Here is a 24,009-nt window from a genome sequence, read left to right as displayed (position 1 = left end):
TCACTCAAATGGCTAAATGTGAAATATATTCGTTCCGAGCAAAATCCCACCGCGTCCACTTTTTTGGTCACTTTACATTAAATGGGCGAGGGGTTGTTGCGGAAGGGAGGCAAAGGGCGCACACACGAGTTCAATGGAACGAGCTCAAGTTCAGGAAAGAAGTAGTCGACACTACTTCTTGTAGTGGTCTTGCCAATGTAGCAAGTCAGTTTGAGTTTATTGGTAGCCTACATGGTAGTGCGTTCTCACAGAATTTATTTTATTGCGTTTTTAACTAGCTTCAACTATGCAACGCTTTCTACATCGTGGAAAAGTGGGGTAATGCATCTATTAGAATAATATTGGTTCTATTTTCTTCGCAAGACTTCCGAAGACAACCTGAAGGCCTTTTGTTTTTTTTTTTTTTTTTTTTTAATCAAATTAACGGCTATACTGCCGTTAATTCGAACGGAAAGAGGACCTTTTGCGTTCAGTATGCAAGCGTATCGTACTACAAAATATAACAGCAAAGTATGCGAATTTCGCGATTGAAGACTAATCAGATTCGTAAGTATACAATGAAAAGTGTTTGGAGGTGCTTATGCGGTCTTGAGTCTCCAATCGAAAATTTTCATAAAATTACAAAAAACTAATTTTGGCCACTTTACTCATTAGAACAGCAACTCCATGATCAAATGAATTGACTTTAAAGTGAATAATGTCAGCGTGGAAAATTTCCTATGTCGCAAATATACGATAACCTATACGGAAGGAGGTCGTTCACGTATAACTTGGCCGTTATGAAATTTGTTCCCTAACTCCGGTTTGGGTCTCGGTAATATCAACTACCACAAGCGGTCGTACTTTGCCCATTGTTACAAATATCGTTTTATTAATCATTTTAAAACGATTTAAAATAGGCGTGAGCTTAACTAAATCAATTATGTTGGAATCTTTGCGCTATTCCTTCCGAGAATCGATCATAGAAATTTTAGGTTAGATCTGAGTTCGACACTGAACATATAGACGAAAAAGTTTCGTGTATAGGTTGTCCTGTCAAAAACTCAGTATAAATGTTAGATTATGGATAGCGCTGGATATTTCGCGAACATAGATGTAATTTTACCTAGACTTTTATTTGCATTTTGAGACTTAAGATGTCGTTTATGCTACATCCCTGTTTTGTATTTCCATATCCGAAGTGTAAAATGGAGCTTTTTCAACAGAGATTTTTTTGATTCATTCGGCATACTTTGTTTTTTCACAAGTAAGAGTTTACAGGGTGTGGCAGCAAAATAGATTTCTATTAGGAACTTATTATATATTTTTGTATCAGTCACGTACATTTCTACCGATAGTGACGGCGGCACCGTATACAAGAGGGAGCTTATATGTGCAGTATATATCAAAAAGGGCCCAGTATATGCGTATTGCATTAATATATGTACATTAAAAACGTATAGTGTTTCCGAAGTCACAAGCTTAAAGGCTCTATTGCTAAATAAGACCGCGAGCCAATCTACCAAGAGGTTTTCTCCTTCAAAACATTCAAAAAACGCCAGCGTCTTTTAGTACGTGACGCGTTCGATAGCAATTTTAAAGTCGAAGTACGCAGCATCAAAACACCGAAACTTATTAATTTCGAATGCCCAATAAAATTAAGTATCAAGTTGCTAAAGTATTAGACCATATCCAGTTGGGTAAGCGAAATGTTAATAAAATGTCACGCCTGTATGTTGGCATTTTTAAATATGACTTGAGCTGTGATACCTTTTGGGTTTCTGCACGTTCTCGAGGCTCGTTAATACAATACAAGTCGCCCTTTTTTTTTACACCCTTTTTGTGCACCGGACATACGATAGCTGTTTTAAGTATTTCCGTTATATCTTCTTCAGTGAAGCATGCCATTGAGACAGACCTATGAAAGTGGGGGTGCACAGTGACGGACCAAACTTTTTCATTACGATAGACAGCAGTCCGTCTGGCGTTTCGGCTGTACCTTTTTCAGATGCTGCTAAATATTTAGTGGACAAACGTCTACATGGTGTACAACATTTTGAAAGGGTTCTTTTAGAGTCACAGGTATAGTACTTTGGATTCATTGCCAAGTTTCCTTGAAGGCTGCTTTGAAGTGCTTCTTCAGAATTTTTTTGTCTTTCTTTTTATCGTTTGTGATGAATAGTACGTTGGCTCGTCGTATTGCGCTTACAGAATACCTTCATATAGACCTCCTGCGAACGTCGTCGCAGACGGCTTCATAGCTTTGGCTCTGTAATACATCGTGTTCTCTCACAGGGTGTTGCTTTGGCGATATCCTTCAAAAGAAAAATTCTTGTATCCCTTTGGTAAAAGGTTTTGGGAGGCTCCGCAAAAATGCTACCAGTCGCTTATACATCTCGCCTGAATTCGTACAATTTTCTAAAAATGAAAGTCAGTGTGTTTGATCTGAGATTGATTTGACTGTAATGAAGTTTTGCTTATTACCATTTGGGGTCTGGGTTAGATAAATGATTTCAGCACAGCCACTGGTGTGGTCAAGCATTACACTCTAGTGGTCTGATCCTAGGGGAGACGACTGAGTCATGGTTACGGATTGTGCAAACTTTTGTGCGGTACCCAATCCGAGTAATATATATGTATATATATAATAACATCGTATCTAATAATTCGAAAATAAAGCTATTTAGATTTATTTCAATGATGCATTTGTTTTGACATTGACGGACAAGCACTTCGTCAGCTTCAAGGTTTGTACGCAAACGAAAAACAGTATGGCGTACTCTGTTAACAAAGAAGAAGCACGTAATTTTTTCTATTCACATAAACTGTGTGGTGTGCATGTGCGGTTCGCGGAACCTAATGAAGCTACTCCTGGTCGCTTTCGGCAAGAGGTCGCTCCCGCCATGCCGTTGCAAAAAAGTTGTATGTAGTGAAATGTGTTTAACTTATTGTCCCTCCCAGTAACTCTATGTGGAAAACAAATATTTACTTAGAATCACTGAAACTTCTCGAAATAATTTTTCGTTAACGATACTATCACCTTAATGAAATGTGTTCGTAACGTGCCGACAGATTTTTCTCGAAAGAAGACAGAAAGGCCCGTGAAGCGCGAGCGTCTGGGTTGGATGGTATGCCGTGCTTTCTTCGCCGCTTTTTGCACCTTTTATCTTTGTTCTTGTTTGTCATTACTGCAGAAAGTTGGCCGTCCTCACATAATCGTTTTCTGAAACAACCCGTAGCCGCGGTCGTTTTTCTTTATGGCTGGGCAACTTTATGGAGCAGCTTGCGCGATTTTGGTTACATTGACCTCTTCGCCGGAGCTCCTCTACTAACTCTTCCTCGTTGTTGGCGCGCGTGTCGTTACCGCCTTTACTATAAAATATCTGAAGGTCGTGTGTTCTATTATTTCGGCCGTCAAACTCTGTGTGATCCGTTCCGCGCACAGCTTACCTGACCTCGGAGTTTCGAGGTTGCTGACAAGGCGATGGGGAAGAGCGTATTTTGCCTCTATCGACGCTCTGGTATCTTTCTTTAAATGTATACCCGGATAGTCTCGTTGGAGAAGCTGCATGGTCGGGGGAAGCCTTGGGACGATCGAGGTAGTTCTCTTTTGAGGGTTCACCTGAAAGTAAGAGCTACAACAGTTGGGTATAACAATTTAGTATGGCACTTTCCGGCTCACAGTTGTAGTAGGTACCCTTGCGAAGGTTGGGGTCATGGAACAAACCGGAAGTTACTCTCTATTTATCGAAATAAGCTGCGAGGAATTCGAAGAAACGCAGTTAAAACTAGTGAAACAACACTTTTTTCGCAACTGGTCTTAATAATAAATAACAAACTTTAGTTTTTCCTTTGAGGCTTATAATCCTAGGGCGAAGGGTTTCTGTCACGACTTTCGGTGTTTCTTACTGAAATACTACGTAAACGGTAGTTTTTCGTCGAAGCGTATACCTTTCTTGTATGTAAAACAAAAATAATTCAAGATAGTTCTATTTCAGGTGTAGCTAAAGGCATTCCTTGTGAAATGAAAACTACTGAGCGATTTTTAGAGTTGCTTGTAATTAAAGTATATTTGTTTAATATACATTAGCCGTTCACTTTTATCCACAGTTGTCAACTTTTGTCTTCGTAAGCTCTCACATGGGCACACTCTTTCTGCCGTTCAAGACGATGGAATATCTCCGCTCTTGGCTTACGCTATATAGACTCTAGGACGCGCAATTATGATGTGTCCAAGATTGCTCAAGTGAGAGACTAAGATCGATTTCGTTCTTTATGTCAGTCCTTTGTGTTGCCTTCATAGAACGGCACGTCTTAGAAACGCTGCGCCCCAATTTGATGACCACAAAACTGCTGTCCCTCAAAAGAGCCAGCTAATAACGATCTATAGGCGTTTTCTGAAGACTCCTGCTGGATGGACGTGTCGATGGAAGGTGTGCGCTTGTGTATGTGCATGCGTGCGTGCGTCCGTGCGTGCGTGCGTGCATGCATGTGTTAGTTAGTGTGTTGCGGGATGCAGAACCGGCGTTGCTTCAACGGACAAGGTCTCTGCTGAACGAAAACAGCATCGAAAACAGCCCGAGGAATGCGCTGCCGCTTTTACGATAGCAATCTTGGCATCGGCTCCGCCTAGCAGATCGGCTTGTCGACAGTGGAAAGGCTAGGAACATCGCTGGGAAGAAGACCGAGGAAGAGAAGATTGGTGATGGCGTTTAGGCATCACAGAGATGGGTGGCCAGTGACGGCGCCGTGCGGAACGCCAATGCTCCATGTCGTGGCGAACCACTGCCTGTCCTTCTGACTACGTCAGTGGGATAGTTACGTCAGCTGAACGGCGGCTAACAGGAGGAGAAGCACCTGTGAAATGTATGAGACGCCGGAGGATGTACTCGTAAAAGGTATTTTAATTAACGGCTAGATTGATTTTCTACAGCAACATACTACTGATACTACTACTATTGCTATATATACTACCTTGCTTTCTGACTAGCGAATCAAGCCGGCCGACTGCTAGAACTTAAAGCGAAGAACCGACTGTAGCGCACTACAAACGTCGAACAGCGCAGCGACCAACGCTGAACGCTATTGGCTACTGAAAAGTTTCTCTGAGGATCCTGTGGATTTCGGAGAGTGGCACCATGTTGCAACGCATCGCACAATCACTAAGGTACGTGGCTAGCTATCCGGAAGCTTATCACACGGTCAAGGTTGCATCACACTTTGTGTTATCCGGAACGATATCCTGGGTTGTTCCCCTTCCGTTTATTCGATCATTTTATAAAATCACCCCTCTCTTTAGCAAATGATTGTGTACAATGCAAACAAACAATATACCTTAAAGTTTCTTTGACGCAAGAATTATTTGCACTATTTTGATGTTCGATAAAAAGAAAAAAATGAGAAGAGATATTACCAAACTTTAACACGATACTCTGAACGTGAATCGTTCATTGATAAATAAGATAGCATTAACAATGGGAACTAAATTACCGTATTGGCTCTCGGGTGACATTTAACAATGAAGCATTTTTTAAAATGCCGCAGGAGCTCCTTAAAGAGACGATCATTGGGTGTTCGAAATTATCAGATCGTGCACTATTTCTAGTCTTTTTACTCAAGCTCTCAAAGCATACGTTCACAATCAACAATGCACCAACTCCTCTCTTATTTAATTTAATTAGTGTGAGGTTATTTAACGCAGGAAAACGTCCACCTGTTGCTTTTATTTATATTCGATATTTATTTCCATTGCTATTTCAGATCTATATATATATATATACACAGCTCTATCAGAGATCCACAGAAAAATGGAAGGTGTTTTGAAAAGTCGCATCCAACCTGTTTTCTTTTACGATACATTGTGAAGAAGAATTTACACGCGGTGACTGGGTTGATTCTTCAGTGATAATGGGCTATACTAAGTTTTCACCAAGCATTAGCTGACTGGGCATCCTCGTTCAAGTGGATAAGCTTAAATCCATGACCTAGGATGATGTAAGCAAAAAAACGCATTCACACCTACTGCGTTTAATAAAAAAAAAGATCCCTAATACTGTATTTCGTTTTCGATTACGGCAGCAGATAACAAGCGATGTTTTAGCTGGTTAGGCTTTCATAGACGACTGCCAGAGTTTTCGCTGGGCGTCGGTACTGTGAAGGTGAAGACTCTGTAGCACGAATTGACTCTGTCTAGTTTCCGTTGCAGGCTCGTGACAGCAGTAAACATGAAATGATGAAGGCCGAACAAAAACTATATCTCTACATTAACAGACACGTCAGTTCTCAAACCTTTTTTTTGTCAATTCCATGGATATGAGTGAATATCAGTTGCGCTGAACAATCGTGCTCAGTTTATAGGGCATAGGGTCTCTTGCAAGAGCTCTCGAAAGGGTTTATGAGAGTGGCAACCTTTTGATAGAAATACGAAGTCAGTAAGGGAACATTGGTGATCTTAACTGGTTTAGCTACTGTGCATATCTAGTAGACAATCGCGCGCTAGCCTTCAGTCGTACGTGAATATACTTTTTTTTCTGCTGTATAATTAAAAACAATATCCCTGGTGGCCACTGTACTCTGCAGAATAATCCAGTAAGTTAGACGCAGTGAGATCGTTTACAATTGACGAGACCTTACGCCATTGGTCGCCCGTCAGCCTTAGTTATGGTTTCCGGGTGAGGCCGGAACGTTACTTATTCACTCGATGTTATTGGCGGCATACTATGCAAATTATCTGCTATCCTCGATAGTAGTTAAGCACGCTCGTATCGCAATGTTGATATGATTAACGAGCGCGTTGTCCGCCGCGGCCGGCTGCTAAGGACCGCTTGTCACTCCGACGTACATTTGTCTTACTATGCTAAATGTAGCGCATCCGATCTATTTTGAGGCACAATAGAACCTATTACTTAACAAATATTGGATTTATATTCGTTGTAAAATCAATAGTATACGCTTGTCGAGTCTGTGAAAATAGTATTAAAAGTAAGTTTCCTATCGAATCATTTGGTATTCCGAGCCATTTTGCAAGCCAGCCGTTATCTCTTTATACCGTTCATACATAGGGACAGAATAACCGTTTATTGGGCATCTCTAAACAAATTCTAAAACTTAACCAATTCTAAGGGTCAAAATCGTAGACCTTCAAATTATCGGATTTAACTACTTTTGTTATTCAAGCATTCATGGTATCTAGCTCGGAGAGGCCCAGAGCTTCAACAAAGATCAAACTTCGTTTAGCTACAGTGTGGAAATCAGTTGAGGATGATGTGATTTTTTTTTGTAGCTATAGGACACTACTACTTAGCATCCGCAACACAAGTTGATACCTGTAGTTTTCGAAGTTATTTTAGCTGTAAGCGCAGTTATTATAATTTAAATGTAAGTTCAATAAAGGGTATAGAAAGATGATGAATTTGGGAGAGTGAGTGTTGATTTGTAAACATAGTGGACCTCAGAATTGGCTACTGAAGCAGTACACTGTGGTGCTTGTTTGAGGTGATCTCTCGTTAATGACGCTATTACTGTATCATTTCGAAATAAGTTTTACTTTGTTTGGTATTGGACACGTATTCTGTGTAACGAGCGACTTCTGCTACGTCAATGTGATTTCGGCTTGAAGCTCTCGTTAAATTATGAAATATGACATGAGTTGGCATCTGAGGCTCATTTCTGAAAGCAATATATCAATGAGGCAGTAGTGGTGGGTTCAGCATATATCTGCACGCTATCTGTTTCGGGTTATAGCAGGCAACTTACTTAATGTTAGTCAACTTGCCCTCTAAAATGTTTAGCTGATAAACGTTTGCCATAATGCGGAGTAATGGAGGTTCACAAGGTTCAAAGAAGTGTCTAGGTCACCCAACGTCAACGGTTCCTCTGGTAGCGGGTTGCGCAAACCCCGTGGAGTCACAGCGCTAAGGTCCGTGGTTCGATTCGGAGCTGGAGCTTAACAATTTTTTAGAACATTTAGGGCGGCTCATTATTATACGACCACATCCTGTGATATTTGCTCTATGCAACGTACTGTTTTGAAAATAACACACAAACGTATGTTAAACAGCCTTCGAAAGGATAGGTCTCTTTAAAAGAAGGGTAAACGATTCTGTAGAGTGGTTCCACGAAGGCTGCGTCAAAAAATCCATCTATCTCTAGGTCTATGAGATCGATTGTACATATGATAAACTACTAAAATTATTACTAGATATTATCATCGATAGCACCACTTTTCTCATTCTGTTGTAGTCGTTCTTGGTATGTTTGTTTGGTATCCTAACACATTTATCGGTCACAACGTCCCGTACGACGGTCGTGACACATCCCATTATTGTTAACGGGGCAATTCATTCGAGAAATGTTTCATTTGTTCAACTCCTAAATTCACAGGTGTTTTTTTTTTTTTATCTCTCCCATGGCGGCCTGGTCTATTTTCCCTGATTATCATAGCCACTGTAAGATTATTCGTTGCATGTTCCGCATAGCATATTTATTACCCGATATCAAAGTGTAAATAACGTTTTCTGATGCACAGTACCAGTGCCAGCAGCGATGTTCTTCTTTCGGTACATCTAGTCCTTGTTATTACTGTATCCTATAAGATTTTGTTTTTCCTTATATCGTATAATAGACAGACTATAGTCACTTTCAACACTTGCTGTGGGCTATGTTAATGCTTGTTGAAGTGTAGCTCTTTGTTTATTAACAATTGAATCGGTATTCGTTTGCGTAACTCTCTCTCAGCCCTATTTGCTTTCTTTCACCATCCTGACTTACTCCCAACGATTTCCATGGTTTTTAGTGTGACCTTGAGCTGTCGCTAGTCTAACATTGTATTTACGTTGCTAAAAATCTTATTTTACTTTAAGCCTTCTTTTTCTCGAAAGGACTCCATTGAAATGTATTTCCCACAGATTCTGGTGCGGAAATATACCCTCGTGTTCACGCGGCCCATCTTGCCGCGTTTCTTTTTGGTAGTCCTTGACACTATTGTCGCCGCGTTTCCGTTTTCAGTTCACTTTCAGTAGACTTTGGACATCTCAAGCGTGTCAGACGTCCACAGCGCCTTGCCACGTAACTGCGTAAGTGGCTTAGCAACTTATCGACCCATGTTCCAAGAAAAATTTGTGGATTAATACACAGTGATCCCTAGACGTTTGTATGATTCCTTTTGCACAAGTATCTCTCTTTAGATTGGAAGGACCCTCTCTATCTTGACACTTTTGCTGAGGAGAACATTGTTCCATGTTTGAAAGGATTAAATGTCAGTCGAAGTCTATGCCCCATTTGCACCGCATTATTCGGTAAGGCTCCGACAGCTTGAGGCCGTATGTAACCAAGACCAACTCGTCTCTTTTGCGTACGTCGTAATTTCGTGATTTTGGCATCCTTTTGTTTTAAAAAAAATTTGAATATCTGCTATGTATGGTGCACACAAAATCCAGCATTTCTGTCTTCTGTCTCAAGCGTTTGGCATTTAATGTATAATCAAACAATTTTTTTTATGCAACAACCGAATAATTGCCATCTACGCGTCTATCTGTCTCTGTTGAGTCCTTCGTATCCATGAAAGAGGTTCTGTATTAAACATTTACTTAGCTTTCTAGTTATCTTTATAATTAACGTAATAACATTAGTATATTTAAAAAGATATATTCGTGTCGATGTAGGGTTAGGTAAAAGTCTCTTGACAATATGAGTGTGGTTATTTTATAGATGTGCAATATCAATGTGATCCGTACAGATATACACGATATAAAATTGGACCACAAGTACATTCGGTTTGTCTTTCGTTGTTTGTTTATTTCTTTGCGCCATTCGGAAATATTTTTCCTCTTTGTAAACCTGTTTGTAAACTTGATTGTGTATTGCACAGAAGTTTTTGTCAAGTTGAGGCTTTAGCGATAGAGGTTCCATATAAAAAAAAAATGTATTTTCAACATCCACTCTCTTTCGCCTTTAACCATAATTTAACAGCTTCCGATGCAGCACACGATGCTTGCGCCCTCTTAAATTGAGAACGCCCTCTTAGCGAGAACTCTTAAACTGAGAAGACTGCTCAAAATTGGTTTGCGATGTTTAAAAATAGTATTTTAAAACTGGGGGTACGCAGCCCACCCTGATTGATCATTTGAGATCGGTAAGCACAATTTAAGATACTTTTGAGGAAAGGTAGCCTACGAATTCGTGAGCTGAGCGAGAAAGTTGACTCATGGCATGTCACATGACCACCAAGAGGAATCTTAGGTTTATGGAAATTACTTCAAATTTAGGGACTTACGTGTTTCATGGTTTTAGTGAACACAACAAAGGTTCCTCATTGTTTGTTTTCATCGCGCCCGGCATTACGCAGCTCGCAGCTACAATGATGGATGTCTACACAGAGCTTTTACCGGTACCAAGGTGTGGTGTCTCCATATCGATATGAAGTAGAGACAAAAAATGGAAAGCTTTAGAAGTTACGCTGAAAGCGAAAGTTAGGTCAGATCTTTACCTCAAGAAAATGATCATTTAGGTTTAGTCAGAAAACGGTCTTATACACTAGAAAATGTACGAGAACAACAACAGGGTGCGGTCAACAAGGATCCGGATATGGCCAGTTGCAAAAGTAACCGACGGTGTCCGGAAAGGACACATTAAACAAGGTAAAGTTAGCCTTATCCACAACAATGCCAGGCCGCCTATGATTAACATTGTATCTTGTAGGAGTTTAATCAGGAGGTTTTTTGTATCCCCCGTATTTCTCGCTCGGACGGATTATCATTGCTTTTTATCATTGGCAGATGAAAATAAGTAACTGAACGTTTGACAATGAGGGTATCTATCGTAAAACTTGTCTGGATGAGTTCTTCGGCAGCTTCGTTTTTGTTAGATGAAAAGCCAAAGCGACTTATCAATCTGGCATCATGGATTTTATAATTTGGCATATGTAGTTATGTCTACCACACGGAAATCAAATTCAACGATTATTATGATTATCTCTTGTGTCTATGTTTGACTTGGAAATTATTGCAAAAAAAGATATCTCTTGGAAATTTCTCTTATTTAAACCATTATTACTTTTGTATAAGGTCTTAGTAACGAATAAGGGTTTGCAAGACATTTGGAATTAAAAATCGCTTTTCTTTTAGAGTTCTACACTCTCTTTGGCAGAAGATGTAAAAAACAGGCTTGTTTTTCACATCTTCTGCCAAAGGGTCTGATATCATGTTTTTTTTTTCTAACAAACGATTGATTTTTTAAAATTACAACTGCTTACAATCCAGAGCGGCATAATATATTTATTATATGGAATGCTGAAGGTTAGGGTGAGCTTCATTTTGTGATGGCCAAAAGGATGCACGGATTGACACTGGCATCAACTACCTTTACAAAACCTAATGTTCGCGACGATATCGTACATCGATTGTTTCTCTCAGGTCCCTTTTTATGCATCGTTTTAAAATGATTGGGACCAGATCTGTTGGTGTGCGTCTTAGAAGTCTCTGCGCCTGAAAGGAGTAGTTGATGCCGTTACAAAGGGCATGTCAGACAATACAGATATCCCAATATCTTCTCAATCACTACGTTTAAGTGTATGTTACGATTTTATCTGGCGTTTATTGCACGAAAACCTTAGTATTTGATCCTATGAAATTTATTTAATACAGAAGCTCAAGCCTATAGAGCAAGCAAAGCGTAGCGCGTTTACTGTGTGGACTTAAGCACAGCTACAACATGCTCCTTTTATACGGAGTATTTTTTTCCCTTCATTTATTTTTGTTTCTACCTCATTGAACCAGAACACAAATAAATATTACCGCATATGAACACACGAAACTCTTTACCACCACTAAATGTATGTAGATCGCTCTGTCTATATTCCATTTTTTTGCTTCGGTAACGTATCTGTTATCTTGTTACATTCTACATATAATAATAATTCTATAATAAAAGCGCAAAACGTACCAGGTTTTTTTTATAACAAAATATAGAAGCAATAGAAAACGTTTCGTTTGCCGCTCTCTTTATCATTCGTACAATTAGAATAAAACCCAAGTTTACTTTGAGTGATACCGGCCGGCCGTATCTTCGCCATCAGTACTCTAACGTTATCTTCGAAAACGCTTCGCTAAGCAAGTACATTCATTCATCGGGCAGTTTCGTGGTTGGAGATAAGTTTAACTCGTGCTTGTAAATGCAAAGATGGAATTATGTGGCCGTGGGGACAGAAAGGAAGACCGCCTCTTGATGAAAAGCACTACGTTTGGATAGGGTCAGCCTTAACAAGCACGGCCAAGTTAAGCTGTCCGATTATGCAACGCCTATGTAAGCGTTTCGGCGGCAAGAAGTTAGGGTCATTTGTTACCTGGGTAGGTGGGCCGAGGGACCAGGTTCTTAGTAAAGAAAATGAACATGACCGCACTGATATGCCTAATGGCCGGATGGACCTTGATATAGTCCGATCTAGCAGAAATCCGAGCAAAGCATCTCCGAACAGCACAACTTCGAACAGAAGAGTCAGTGTTTCTCATTACGGAAGCTGTGTCGTCAACGAAGATAATATTTTTCTTCCATATGTTTTCGTTCTACCAAGGTGACATTGTGTTACGAGTTTGTTCGAAAAAATATTTGGCGTTCGATCAGATGCTTTAATGTTATCAAAATGTTTGTTATAGGAAAGCTACGTGGCCACTCAATGAAGATCAACAGCATAGAAGCTGATGACAGCTAATCTTATTTACACAACTGTCACTTATGTTGTAGATTATTTTCTTCATTGATAAATGTCACATCGACTGTACTTAAAGTGTGAGCGCGGCAGTAAATGCTATTTATGAATTGCTCTATATATTACGATCTAAGTGCTTTAGTTAGAGGACGGCGTGTTTGTATTGTAACCCGAACGCATTGTTATAACAGCCATAAACAAAGATAAGTGTTAGCTACCACCGATTCAAATATCAGTGGTGCCACATGATAACAAAGGATATATAAAAAAGTAAAGCGAAAATAACAACAGCTACTAAAATCGCTACCCTACCGATCATACATCTTAATAATATCCTTAACAATAAAAAAAGACAAATCTGCTGAGGTTTTTTTGGGTAGTCTTCAAAGATGAACCGGAAAGTGGTCCCACGACCTTCTCTAACGGTCAAATCTAAATAAACCTAAAACCTAGGTCTTGCTATTTAACCGACTCATTTACCCGCCTCTTTGTTAACCCAGAAAGTATATTCGAGCAGATATTGGTCGGCAAAAATAAATGCAATGAAAATGAACGTGATTAGATAATGTTTTTTTAACTACATCTTCCTATGCCAGTAAATGTTTATGTGCATTTCATTCCAATATATCAAGTCTATACTCGTTGTGTCATACTTGTTGAGAAGATACTTGTTCCACAATTTTATCATATATACATTTAGTTTTTACTTTGCATCATTTTCTAGACCGCAAATGTTGTCTTAGCAATAATAAGAAAGTGAAGTTAGCGAGAAGTGCTAGTAATAAACAAGGTCCTTCTAACGTGTCTTCATTAAGCTTTACGAAAGAAGGACAGTTTGACAGCTTGCCAAATGTTTGCTTTATGTAGTACGCATATGTGAGCATACATAAACAATACACAAATGATAGATACTGCACCACTGGTAACGAGGATTCAGACGATAGCCTGAGGTATCTAGTCCGTAACATCCGAAACTGCGCCCTGATTTCCGTATTCCTTTAGCACAGCCAAATCCGATAATAGTATTAATACTGGCCCATGCGGTCAGAGCGTTTGCTTGGGCTCTGACGGGAATGGCGTCGTCACCGTGTTCATAGTCGCGGTGCAGTGCTGTTTCTCTGTAAACTTGCTAAGCCTACAAAACTAACTTGTCACTTTTTTAGTTTTTAGCCTACAAAGGGTTTTCTTTCCGTTATTGTGTTTGTTCCTCGACCAAGTTATGCTCTGTACTAGCGTCGCCAGAGGTCTGTGAACGGACGTTCTTTTTACATTAACAGCCGTGGTTCACGGCCCTCTTCGCCCGCCTCAAGATTTGGGCACTTTAGCAGGAAAGTATATAACAGTCCATGTCGCTTTCGAGCGCGGGCGATGCTAAACGTACAGGTGAGGCTGAGAAATAGAAACGCACAATATCACTTGGAAGCAAATTTCCAAATCCAAATATCTTTGTCATGACTGCGCGCGCTCACTAAGCGACCTGAGTTCGTGACTTCTGGAATCACTCGGCGGGACCAAGAGAATACGCGAGCGATCAGGATCATCAGAGCAGACGACTGAGGAAGAGCGAGACTGAGAAAACAATGCATTGAGTAAAGAAAAAAACACTATCCCAGTTTCATTGTTGTTGACATAGTTAACTTGGTACGCTATGCGAAAATAAGAACGAAACAGTAGTTTATAGTAAATACAGCAAAAAAGATAAACAAATACTAGAAGTATATGCGCCGTGAGTACCATAATTTTTAAGCCTTTAAACTTTACACGCAGTGGTTTGACAGTTAAGTTTTCCAAAATATTTCACACTCGACTTTCGGATTTAGAGCCGCATTTTTATCAGTGGCGCCTGCATAAAGACCTTGTGTTTAGTTTGTGTAGCTTAAGAGAACTTAACGATGCCAACGCTATTGTACCGCGATGAGACATGACTGTAGTAGAAAACTAAGTACTCTTTGATGTGATTAGTTAAGTTTTCTCTCAGTACGTACTTAGAGCACGTACTTAGCACATAGTGACCTTCTTGTACAATCGTTGTTTTTACAGTGTTGCAATGAATGCCGTGTCTACCCATGACTTCTAATACAAATAAGTGTTTTGCGTCAGCATGTTGTATGGTGCCTAAATTCTAAAAACTGCAGGTTTAAGAAACATGTCTATGCACATAAAAGCAGCCGATTGCGTACGACAGGCACTACAGAATGTTGTGACAAGCTTCTATGGGACGATCTGTAGAGGAGAGTATCAGATTTTGTTGCTTCACTCAATAACCTAAGGCCACTCTACCTAAAGGTCAAATTGCGACGAATGTATATACAGGTATTCAATATTATCGCCATTAGCCGCGACCACAACTTCAATTCAAGCCATAAACTAGTTACTGGTGATTTTAGAAATATTCTTCCTTTAATCCGCAAATAATCCTTTAGTAGTTACTATAGATCAAGTGATACTAGTAGGTATACTCTCGGTAAAGTGTTACTCAAATACGCTACGTACAAAATATTGCTGTGCAATTGAATTTTGAATTGATAGCAGGCCCAAAAATGCTCACGGACTTAAAAGGGCCGAAAGGATCCAACGACCATAAAAAGGCGATAAAAAGACTGACTGTTGAAGGTTATTTGGACAACCTAATTTTTATTCATAAAAATCCAGGTGTATCAAAACGCCTTTTGAGCCACTTTGATAAACTTTCGAGCTCCTGTACTGTCAAACCTACCGGGAATCTTCTTTTTATCACAAAATTGAATTCTTTTCGAAATACTTCAGTTTACGAAAACTGCTAGCTTCTGAAATGTGCCTTTGAACGTGGACCGTTGATTTCCTGCAAAAGGAGTCTTGGTAAGGGTTAGAGTAGCGTTCAGAAATTGATTATTAGCTTGTGTTTGCCTAAACAGTGCATGATTTCCTACTATGAGAAGTTCGCTTTCTGGTTTTATAAAGAATGAGCTTTCTTCTAGTGGCAGATGAATGTATGCCCGTTACGACAAACAGCCCGCCAGGGTTTGTGCCAATTCAAGTCCCGTGTCCTGTATAGCGTGTAATAACCAATGCGTTGAATCCAGTGTATGGGCATCGCATTAATCTACAGTTAGCAACGAATTTGCGAATATTTTAGCTATATATCTATATATATATATATATATATATATATATAAGGGCTCTCACAATTTTATTTAATTTAGTTTATTCAACATGTTGAAAATAAAATCGCACATTTGTCTGAGCACAAGAGGCCTACCCAAATACATGCACACAGAAGAAAGAACAGATTTTAGAATTATGACTTTTTGTCAGGCGTTTGGATACCATTATAATACATGCCATCGCTTTTATTTCTATATGTATCTACTTACACATTTTTAGCCATACACGCGCTAGACCAGACGAATATTCCTCAGCCATAATCCTGCTATTTGGCAAAACTGAGATTCAAGGAAGGAAAGGAGGACGAAATCCAGCACCGAGAAAACGCTAACATGACAAGGCACAAAAGGAAGTGGATGACTGGGTAAACCTTATACATTACTCAAATACTCTTTTCAGCCCTGCATTTTTTCTTAAACAGATCCTCGTCCTGCATTGTTCTCAAAGAAAATTGGCTCCCTGTGTGGAGGCTTCATCGACGTGTAAAGAAAAAACGGCCCTCAAAAGAATGGGCTTTTTCGACTTCAACAGTCACAAGAAAATCAATTAGAGAGACTGAGAATATCAACACTCGATTCCGGAGTCTTCAAGAGAGGTGGTGCAGTCTATCTTTCCTGAGGGGCAGTAACTACTCTTTTTACTAACGAAGTTTCGCACAGTGGATACAAACAAATCGGTTGGCATGCTGATGAGCCAAAAATAATTGTTACTTATGGAACAAGTGATATTAGCTGTGTGATGAATAATTAAGCAATCTCTAGAAACAGTAAGTGTCAAATAATTTGTATTTTGTAGTACATTACTTCTCTTTCAACTCCTGCAAGCTTCTTTTTTTGCAAATCTATCTCTAGAACAACCTTCCGTTTTAGTCACTTTTAAATATAAAATAACCATAAAATCCCAAATGACTGTCTGTAGCAGTCTTTGACTCTGTATACATGCTAAAAATTCGCCTATCACCATAGGTCAGTACGGTTCAACGCGTCCTACCTTCCTTGGCCGGTCTATCGTCTAAGGGATCGGTCAGCTGGTTATCTCCTCTCACTGGAACGCCAAACGACATCCCATCTCATCTCACTTACAAAACCATCTGTACAACCGTCTATGCACTCTTTTCCCACTATTTCCCAGACCTCTAACCTCGCTTTACAATCCGAACCATGTCTTCAGATTCGCATTGCCGTAGTTGCGTACAGTCAGAGCTACGACTGACACTATGGAGCTGGTAGGCACATCAGCTTACTGACCCCCGTTAACGCCTGCGACATCGGCCTCTGCGGTCTTCGGAAGATTTCGCTGCCACGAGCGCGCTGACATGAAGGTACACATACACACACCGAGGCCCACCGGAAACGCCACAGGAAATAGCTGTTTAGTGTTTGCGACGAAACCAAGCTTGTAGCGAGGCTAAGCCAAGAACATGATCTCAGGGCTCTACTTGGCTACTATTGTATCTGTGATTTAGTAATAGTCGTCCGCGTGTCTGTCGAATAAACCAAGCGAGACCGCAGGTCCGGAAGCTTTCCGAACGAGGTACGGACCACCAACCTGACAATGATCGGACATGCCCGCACCACCAGCATCCTGAACATCAACCCTGAACGATAGCGTATTGGCGAATTGCTTGTCTTCCGTCAAAGCAAAGTCGATGCTTTGACCTTTTTATTAAACTCCCCCTTGTCTTCGCATCGTTTTCTTCACCTCACAGTTTAGACATATGAACAAGGTACACAGAAGCTATATTAAGAGCGCAAATGAAACGGAACTCGAAAGTATTAGGAATAGTGGTAGATAATTTCGCTAGCGGCAAGTTAAAGATTCTCGGATTGGATTGTTAATTGACGCTTGAACTCCTCGTGAAGGACTAGAAACGCAATTTAAATGTGCTTTAAACCGGAAAAGTAAAGGAAGCAAGCCATTTTCACAGAAGATTGGTGGATTACAAACGACTGTTAATGTATGTATGTATGTTATTAATGTTAGATTTTTACCTAAAAGATTTGGGAAAAAGTTTCCTAAATATTAGTTAGATTAGTCCAGAAGTGAGGGTCACTGGCTCAAGACTGTTTTCAGATCTATGATAAGTGAATTATATATACCCTATTATATACTATTAAAAATATATAATTTAAGAATCAACTATACATGTCTTTTTTGGAAAATAGTCATAAGTAGATACATCATTATTAAGGTTAAAGCTGTACTAGAAACAAAGCCTAGAAAAAGAACTAGAAAAAAAGTATTTTAAGAAAGCCTTGTTGACGTGAATTGAGCCAGCTCTTCTGCTACTTAGTATCTGATGTATTTCGCATAGTGCCGTTTAATGATAAATCTATATAACTTCCACGAAGCATCGTTCAATCTAGCTGGTGTCTGGCCTACTAGTAGAGTCTGGACATTCGAAAGCTGTCTCTCAGAGAATATTTTTGCTCATTTACACTTTTTGCCTTTTTGCTATCGTCCTTGTCTTTGTTTCTGAAGGGAAACGTCGTCGTCATCATCATTGTCGTCGACGTGGAGGTTACTTTAAAGGAGAGGCGAGCAAAGCGTAGAATTTTTTCCCTTATTAGTTAAGGGCAAGACTTAAAGGTTGGTTGTGGCAGGAGCGCAGGACATCGGATCCTCTTGTAAATTAGTCTTTCTCGGGTTTCGGTGACGCTTGCGTCTCCTGATGTGGCCCGACGATGCCCTCTACTAAGGACAGCCACTCAGGACCACCAAGTAAAAATCTATTCCTGTTGCCCTCCCTAGCTAACGGCTGGGCAGATGAAATCTGATGCTTTAGCAACCCTCTCAGCTCAGGGCCCTTACTGTCATTTGTCTGAGACGTATGACATTGAATGGAAACGACCGCAAACGACATCCCGTCTGCGTGGTGGATGGCTGTTTTCGCCGCTATTGGCACTGCTGCCTCGTTGAGATTTCAACTGTTCTCAAGAGAAGTTAGCTTCTGTTTGTTAGATCAAATCACTTTCTCACCACATATCATCACTCGTTAACCAGCCAGAGCAAGTCAATAAACAACAATGTTACAGTAGTATAAGAGCGAAAGACAACTCACCGAACGTAAATAAAACGTGTTTTTTTAAAAAATCCAGGCGCATTTGTTGAGCCTTAGGTGCCTTTCGATATGATTCCATTGTTATTTATCGATTTTTTTCATGCATATCTTCAGTAGCCGATAGCGTTCAATGCTCGTTCGAAAACTATGCGATATCAACGATGGATGCGATAGTACAGGTAATGCATGATGTAACTTTAATGGAAAAACAGTAGTTAGATCAGCTGCCTTTCCTTGATTCATATATAGAATCATATCGAAAGGCACCTAAGGCTCAATAAATGCGCCTGGAATTTTTAAAAAAACACGCTTTATTTACGTTCGCTGAGTTGTCAACGATGGAGACAATGTGTACCAATAAAAGAATTCGATTCCGTAATAAACGCATGCAGCGAAAACGATATCCGCACGTGTTCAAATCAGCTCATTGATTGTCCCTCATAGTATGCTATTTAACACTGAAAATTCTACCCGAAGGCTTACTTATTTATTGTTCTATAAATAAAAGAAGAAGTGTTAGCTGAATCATCACTTCAGTCATCGCTTAATGCATTGGTTGCTAGCTTTAAGCTTTTCCTAAGTTTTAAGGCTTCCTAGAAAAAAAGCCTTCCTAGAAATAGCTGAGCTGAAGCGTCCGTCGGATATACGCTTCGAGTAGAAAAAACGTGAGTTAGCTTTCCCTCTGGGAAAAAGTAAAACGTTCGTCCTCTATAAACCGCCTTACGCACGAATCAGACGCGTCCATAGATATATATTCTCCTACACAGTTGCAAGTGTGCTGACATAGAAATTGTGTTGTTCAGAATACTGAGATCGACACAGCCATGCCGCAGTTAACAGAAAAAAAAGATGCCGCAGGCAGTGTTACCTGAAAAAGGCTAGTTCTTTATCTTTTGTTCTTTTCCGTGCCGGCGTTGTATCTCGATTCCGCGCCAGGTTTGCCTTCCCCATCTCGTCCCACCCTATCTCATCCGGCACGACTACGTGAATGGCGCATCAAAATGCCCGAAACTGCCCTACAGGCTAAATATAAGGGGCATTATTATGCTAGAGGTAAAGGTACTGAAGTGGCCCACAACTTATCCAGCGTTATGCGACCACGGCAACGAGCGCCGCTTGCGATAAAGTAAAGAGTCATAGGTCGATAGGCTTAATCAGATATAGCTGTTAGCTCTGTCATATTTACTGGCTTGTAAGTGCAAAATTTCTCTCTAAAAATACTTTGTGCGAACGCGTAGTCTATGTTTCAACCTTCATTGGCTTGAAGGCATTTGCTAATCCGAGTGGTTAACTGATGGAAGAGCCAATAAAACAAATTTCGATTAAAGTAATGTATAACAGTCAAATTATGCTGAATGCGGACATCTTTATTGGCAAATTGTCTTTGAAAAATTATATATTTTTCTCCTTGTATTGGTAGCTGTGCAACAGGATAGTGTTGGGTACCCTGACGGCACTCGTTCTTCAGTATACCTCAAGTTCCGAATGAACAGCCAGATTGCAATGCAAATGGCCGATTTTCGAATTTCTATCTCGATCATGATGATGCTTTTTTTGATACATAGCTGACCCTCAGCATGTTGTTTTGTAGCAACAGCGCAATAGAGGGCGCATTGGCAATTGTTGGTTCATTGCTTTCCGCATCAAACTGCGAGTGATGACGCCGACGGTGCCTACTTTCTTTCTTGACGATGGCACTGGTCTAGAGTTTCTCATTTCCGACGTTCTGGGCCTGAATCTGCATATTTTTCAGCAGACTGCCAATGTAGCAGATTGGTGCTTTGTACAAAGGGACATGAAAAATCATTTTCTCGTTTTCAACATTGGATCTTACAAACGTTCTAGTATCTTCCTCTAGATTACTACGCTACATCCTGCTATTGTGACACCTGTTTTTGTTTCTATTTCGCTTCTATTTGGCATCTAAATTTTCTTCGAAATAAAAGATAAACCTACAGAGTACGGCGTCTAAATTGAAACGCACTATATTTATTGTTCGTTATAAATGGCACGCGTTCATCCGCCACTTCCAGTGCGAGATCCTTTCCATAACAAAGGAACATACCCTCGCAATGAAACACATTGAATTCATGGCAAGAGCAGCTAGTGTCCTGTCTCTATGAGCTATACAAGTCTCTATCGAGGTCATAAATTTCTCGGATCATCCCAAATCGATAATGTTTTGTAACAAAACTAAGTCGCGAGAATTATCGCTAACTTGCTCATAACCCAGAGACTGCGCCAATCATGGGATAAAAGCAGTTAAGGTTTATGTTCTAGGTATTCTACTATAGTTTCCCCCTAGGAAGGCAAATGTACCACTAAAGGAATTTATCTGCATGTTTTGTGCGACCGTGGGTAGCTGAAGGGTATGAAGAAATATCATACGTCTTCCAGTAAGGGGGTACCAACTCATACAAACTGATTAGCCTAGGACTGGCCGCCGAAAAATACAAGCGTGTCCTGGTATACGCATATATGAGCGTTGAATAGTCCAGATTTGACGCTATTAGATTACTATGTAAGAAGCATTATTGAACAAGACTCGCCCACTGGTGGTGTCAGGGAAACGTTTGCAGAACTGCTAAGGGAACGCTTGAAGCGAGCCTATGAGTGGTTTAGGTCCCACATGAAGCTGTAATCGCGGTGAATGGTGGTTATATTGAATAAATGTAACTATCAGAAATAATACTTTTAACAAGTGTAGAAAATTTTGCCGAGAAATCTTATATATAGTTAAGCAATGAGCTATAGGAAATAATCCTAAATTAGGTGGCGTGCCCTGTGTAAATAATAAAATAAGTCCTTATGATGTGGTACATGTCCAGTTATCTGCAGTACGTATACAGCCGTATGCATAATAATGTGCTTTCGCTGGCCCTACTGCTTTACGCGGAATCACAACGAATACGTCAATGTGACTCAACGAATACTCCCCGTAGCACAAAGGCTGCTCTGAACTCAGTGATGGTTGACTCTACCCTTGAATCTGCTTTTTCCTATCATATATAGGTAGTACATCATACGTGTACATACTTTTTAGTCGTCATCGATGCACGAAGTCCTTGTTGTTAGTGTAACGATCCTAGTTTTGGCAAATGCGCATTTGTGCTTATACTCCGCAATGCCTTTTCTCTCGTGCTGCTCCTTTTCTTCTCGTTTGTCCGCGCTCCTTCGCTGTCCCTCTTCCGGCGCGGCTCCTTTTCAAGAACTTCGTCCATTTTTGCAGACGACATGGCCGCCCGGCCTCATCGATCGCATTGACTGCGTCGTCGTCTTGCGGAGGGTCGCTGCAAACGGGACTACCATCGTCGCTACCGTCCCGAGTACTACTGTCGTTTCTGGCGCCGCTGGTGCTGCCACTACCGCTTTTGCCATTCCACACACCAGTTTTCGCTTTTCCCATTTTGATTTTGCTCGCTCTTACTCCAGTATAGGTTTCCTCTTTCACCCGCTCATCGGCGTGTTGAAAGAAGAGGCTCTATGAGAAGTCATGCGAAAGGGCATTTTCGTAAGCTGATGTTATCGTGTGTTGCTGTTCCTGTTTAAAGGTTGGAACAAAGGCTAGCTACTAAGCGAGCTATGTGAACTGGCTAGGTGGTGCATGGCGGCAAGGACGTGTGAACACGACTTTGGAAAAATTAACTGTTTCCCGATACTGGATTGGAATTACGTTTCAGTTCGGCACGGGTCTCCGACGGTAGCCGTTGCTACTCGTCATTCGAACGAAGCGGCGGTACTGCCTGCCGTACCTCTGTTCGACGTCCCGTAGACTGCCTTTGGGTCTAGGGCTGCTGCCGCCGCTTTTGATATAGGATACATTGCAGAATCAACGCTGCGTGCAGTGGCAGTGCACAAGCATGCTGGGCATTGGGCGCCGAGTACCGGGAGCGCAGAGCGCTGATAGTATAACAATTCGACATGGGGGTCCGAGCGATTCTGTGAGAAGCGGGAGGCACACGAAGAAAAGGGGGCAAATACGTTCTTGAAGCGAACGAAGCCAGCGTTCGTTCGTGGGTCTGTGGCAAGCAAACTCACTACTTTGTGTGGGAGCCCTGGAGACCCATGCATACCTTTTTACCAGCAGTAACGGTAAGTCGGATAGGGTGCTGGCCGGTTAACGGTGACAGCACCAGGTTGGGAACGACGGCCAGCTTTCTTTCCTATTTCGACAACCTGACCTAGCTTAAGTTTTGTCGTAGTCGAGTTTCTAAAATGAAAGGAAGAGTGCTCTGATTGAATTTTCAATATTTACTTGTCTTGTACTACTGGCTATATATATATATATATATAGCTAATGATACGTAATGATCAGCCAGTGAAAAAAGTTGCGAAGTTTGGCAGAGTTCTGATGTTTGCCGAATCGTTGGTAAGTAGTCAATTAGGCGACACAATGGTGGAGAATGACAAAAGGTAATAGAGACTGAACGTATTAGTCGAGTAGAGTTACTGGGCTTTCCACTATAGCGTGCAGTACAAAGAAGCACTTCCCAGAAAAGGTTTTCTGAAGTTACGGTTTCACGGTCCATCCTACGACTAAATAGTCTCGGACAAATGTATAAGCTGGATACAATATTTAACAGTTACCCTTTTTAACCTGCAAACATGTACAGTATATATACACAAATCGTTATTAAACATTGGAAAAGACGTAAGTCTAATAGAACTAGGATAAAGCAAGTAGGACAAGGCTATTTGCTAGGTGAAGCAAATCCTAGGACAGTTTGCCTCGTAACATTAAACCAAATCAATTTCGAAAAATCGACGGGTACACATAGAGCGTCTCTATATGCTCAGTACTCTTGAAGCACTAGTATCTGTTTCATTAGGTAGTACACTGCCTTGTGGTATTTTAGGCAAGTATAGCTCGATACAGCGTAATATTGAATTGTTGAAAGTTCAAAGCAAATATCCTCTACATCTTAAAATAATATTACCATTTGCTATTTTGTGGTAATACTATAATATCATTACTTCTTTGATTTCCAGGTGACAAACTGTAACAAACAATTTGTATATTTTTTATATTGAAATTATATTAACGCTTTTAGTTCTTTTAATTTTTGCCCGATGTATGTGGTCTAGCGTTGTCATGGTGGCATCACAGGTTTCTATTCACTAG

General features: G+C 40.5%; 1 protein-coding gene and 1 long non-coding RNA gene across 3 annotated transcripts in view; one reads left to right on the top strand and one right to left on the bottom strand.

Moving 5' to 3' along the window:
- LOC147758905 (uncharacterized) overlaps nucleotides 1–24,009 on the bottom strand; it is a 232,395-nt gene that overhangs the window by 61,763 nt on the left and 146,623 nt on the right. Inside the window, exon 3 of the mRNA XM_086978117.1 lies at nucleotides 3,430–3,614. Coding sequence (XP_086834243.1) covers nucleotides 3,430–3,614 — 185 coding nt within the window. The remainder of the gene's footprint in view (nucleotides 1–3,429; nucleotides 3,615–24,009) is intronic.
- On the top strand, nucleotides 15,805–18,868 carry LOC147758907 (uncharacterized). Of its 2 annotated transcripts, none has more exons than XR_015330139.1 (3): nucleotides 15,805–16,592; nucleotides 16,792–17,783; nucleotides 18,308–18,868. It is a non-coding gene; the product is annotated as an uncharacterized LOC147758907 (long non-coding RNA). The 2 variants fall into 2 exon arrangements; XR_015330147.1 differs by having other exon boundaries at nucleotides 16,792–17,787.

Source organism: Varroa destructor, unplaced genomic scaffold, assembly GCF_002443255.2.
Source record: "Varroa destructor unplaced genomic scaffold, Vdes_3.0 BEIS01000001.1, whole genome shotgun sequence".
NCBI classification, from domain to species: Eukaryota; Metazoa; Arthropoda; class Arachnida; order Mesostigmata; family Varroidae; genus Varroa; species Varroa destructor.
This window is presented reverse-complemented; position numbering and strand designations above follow the sequence as displayed.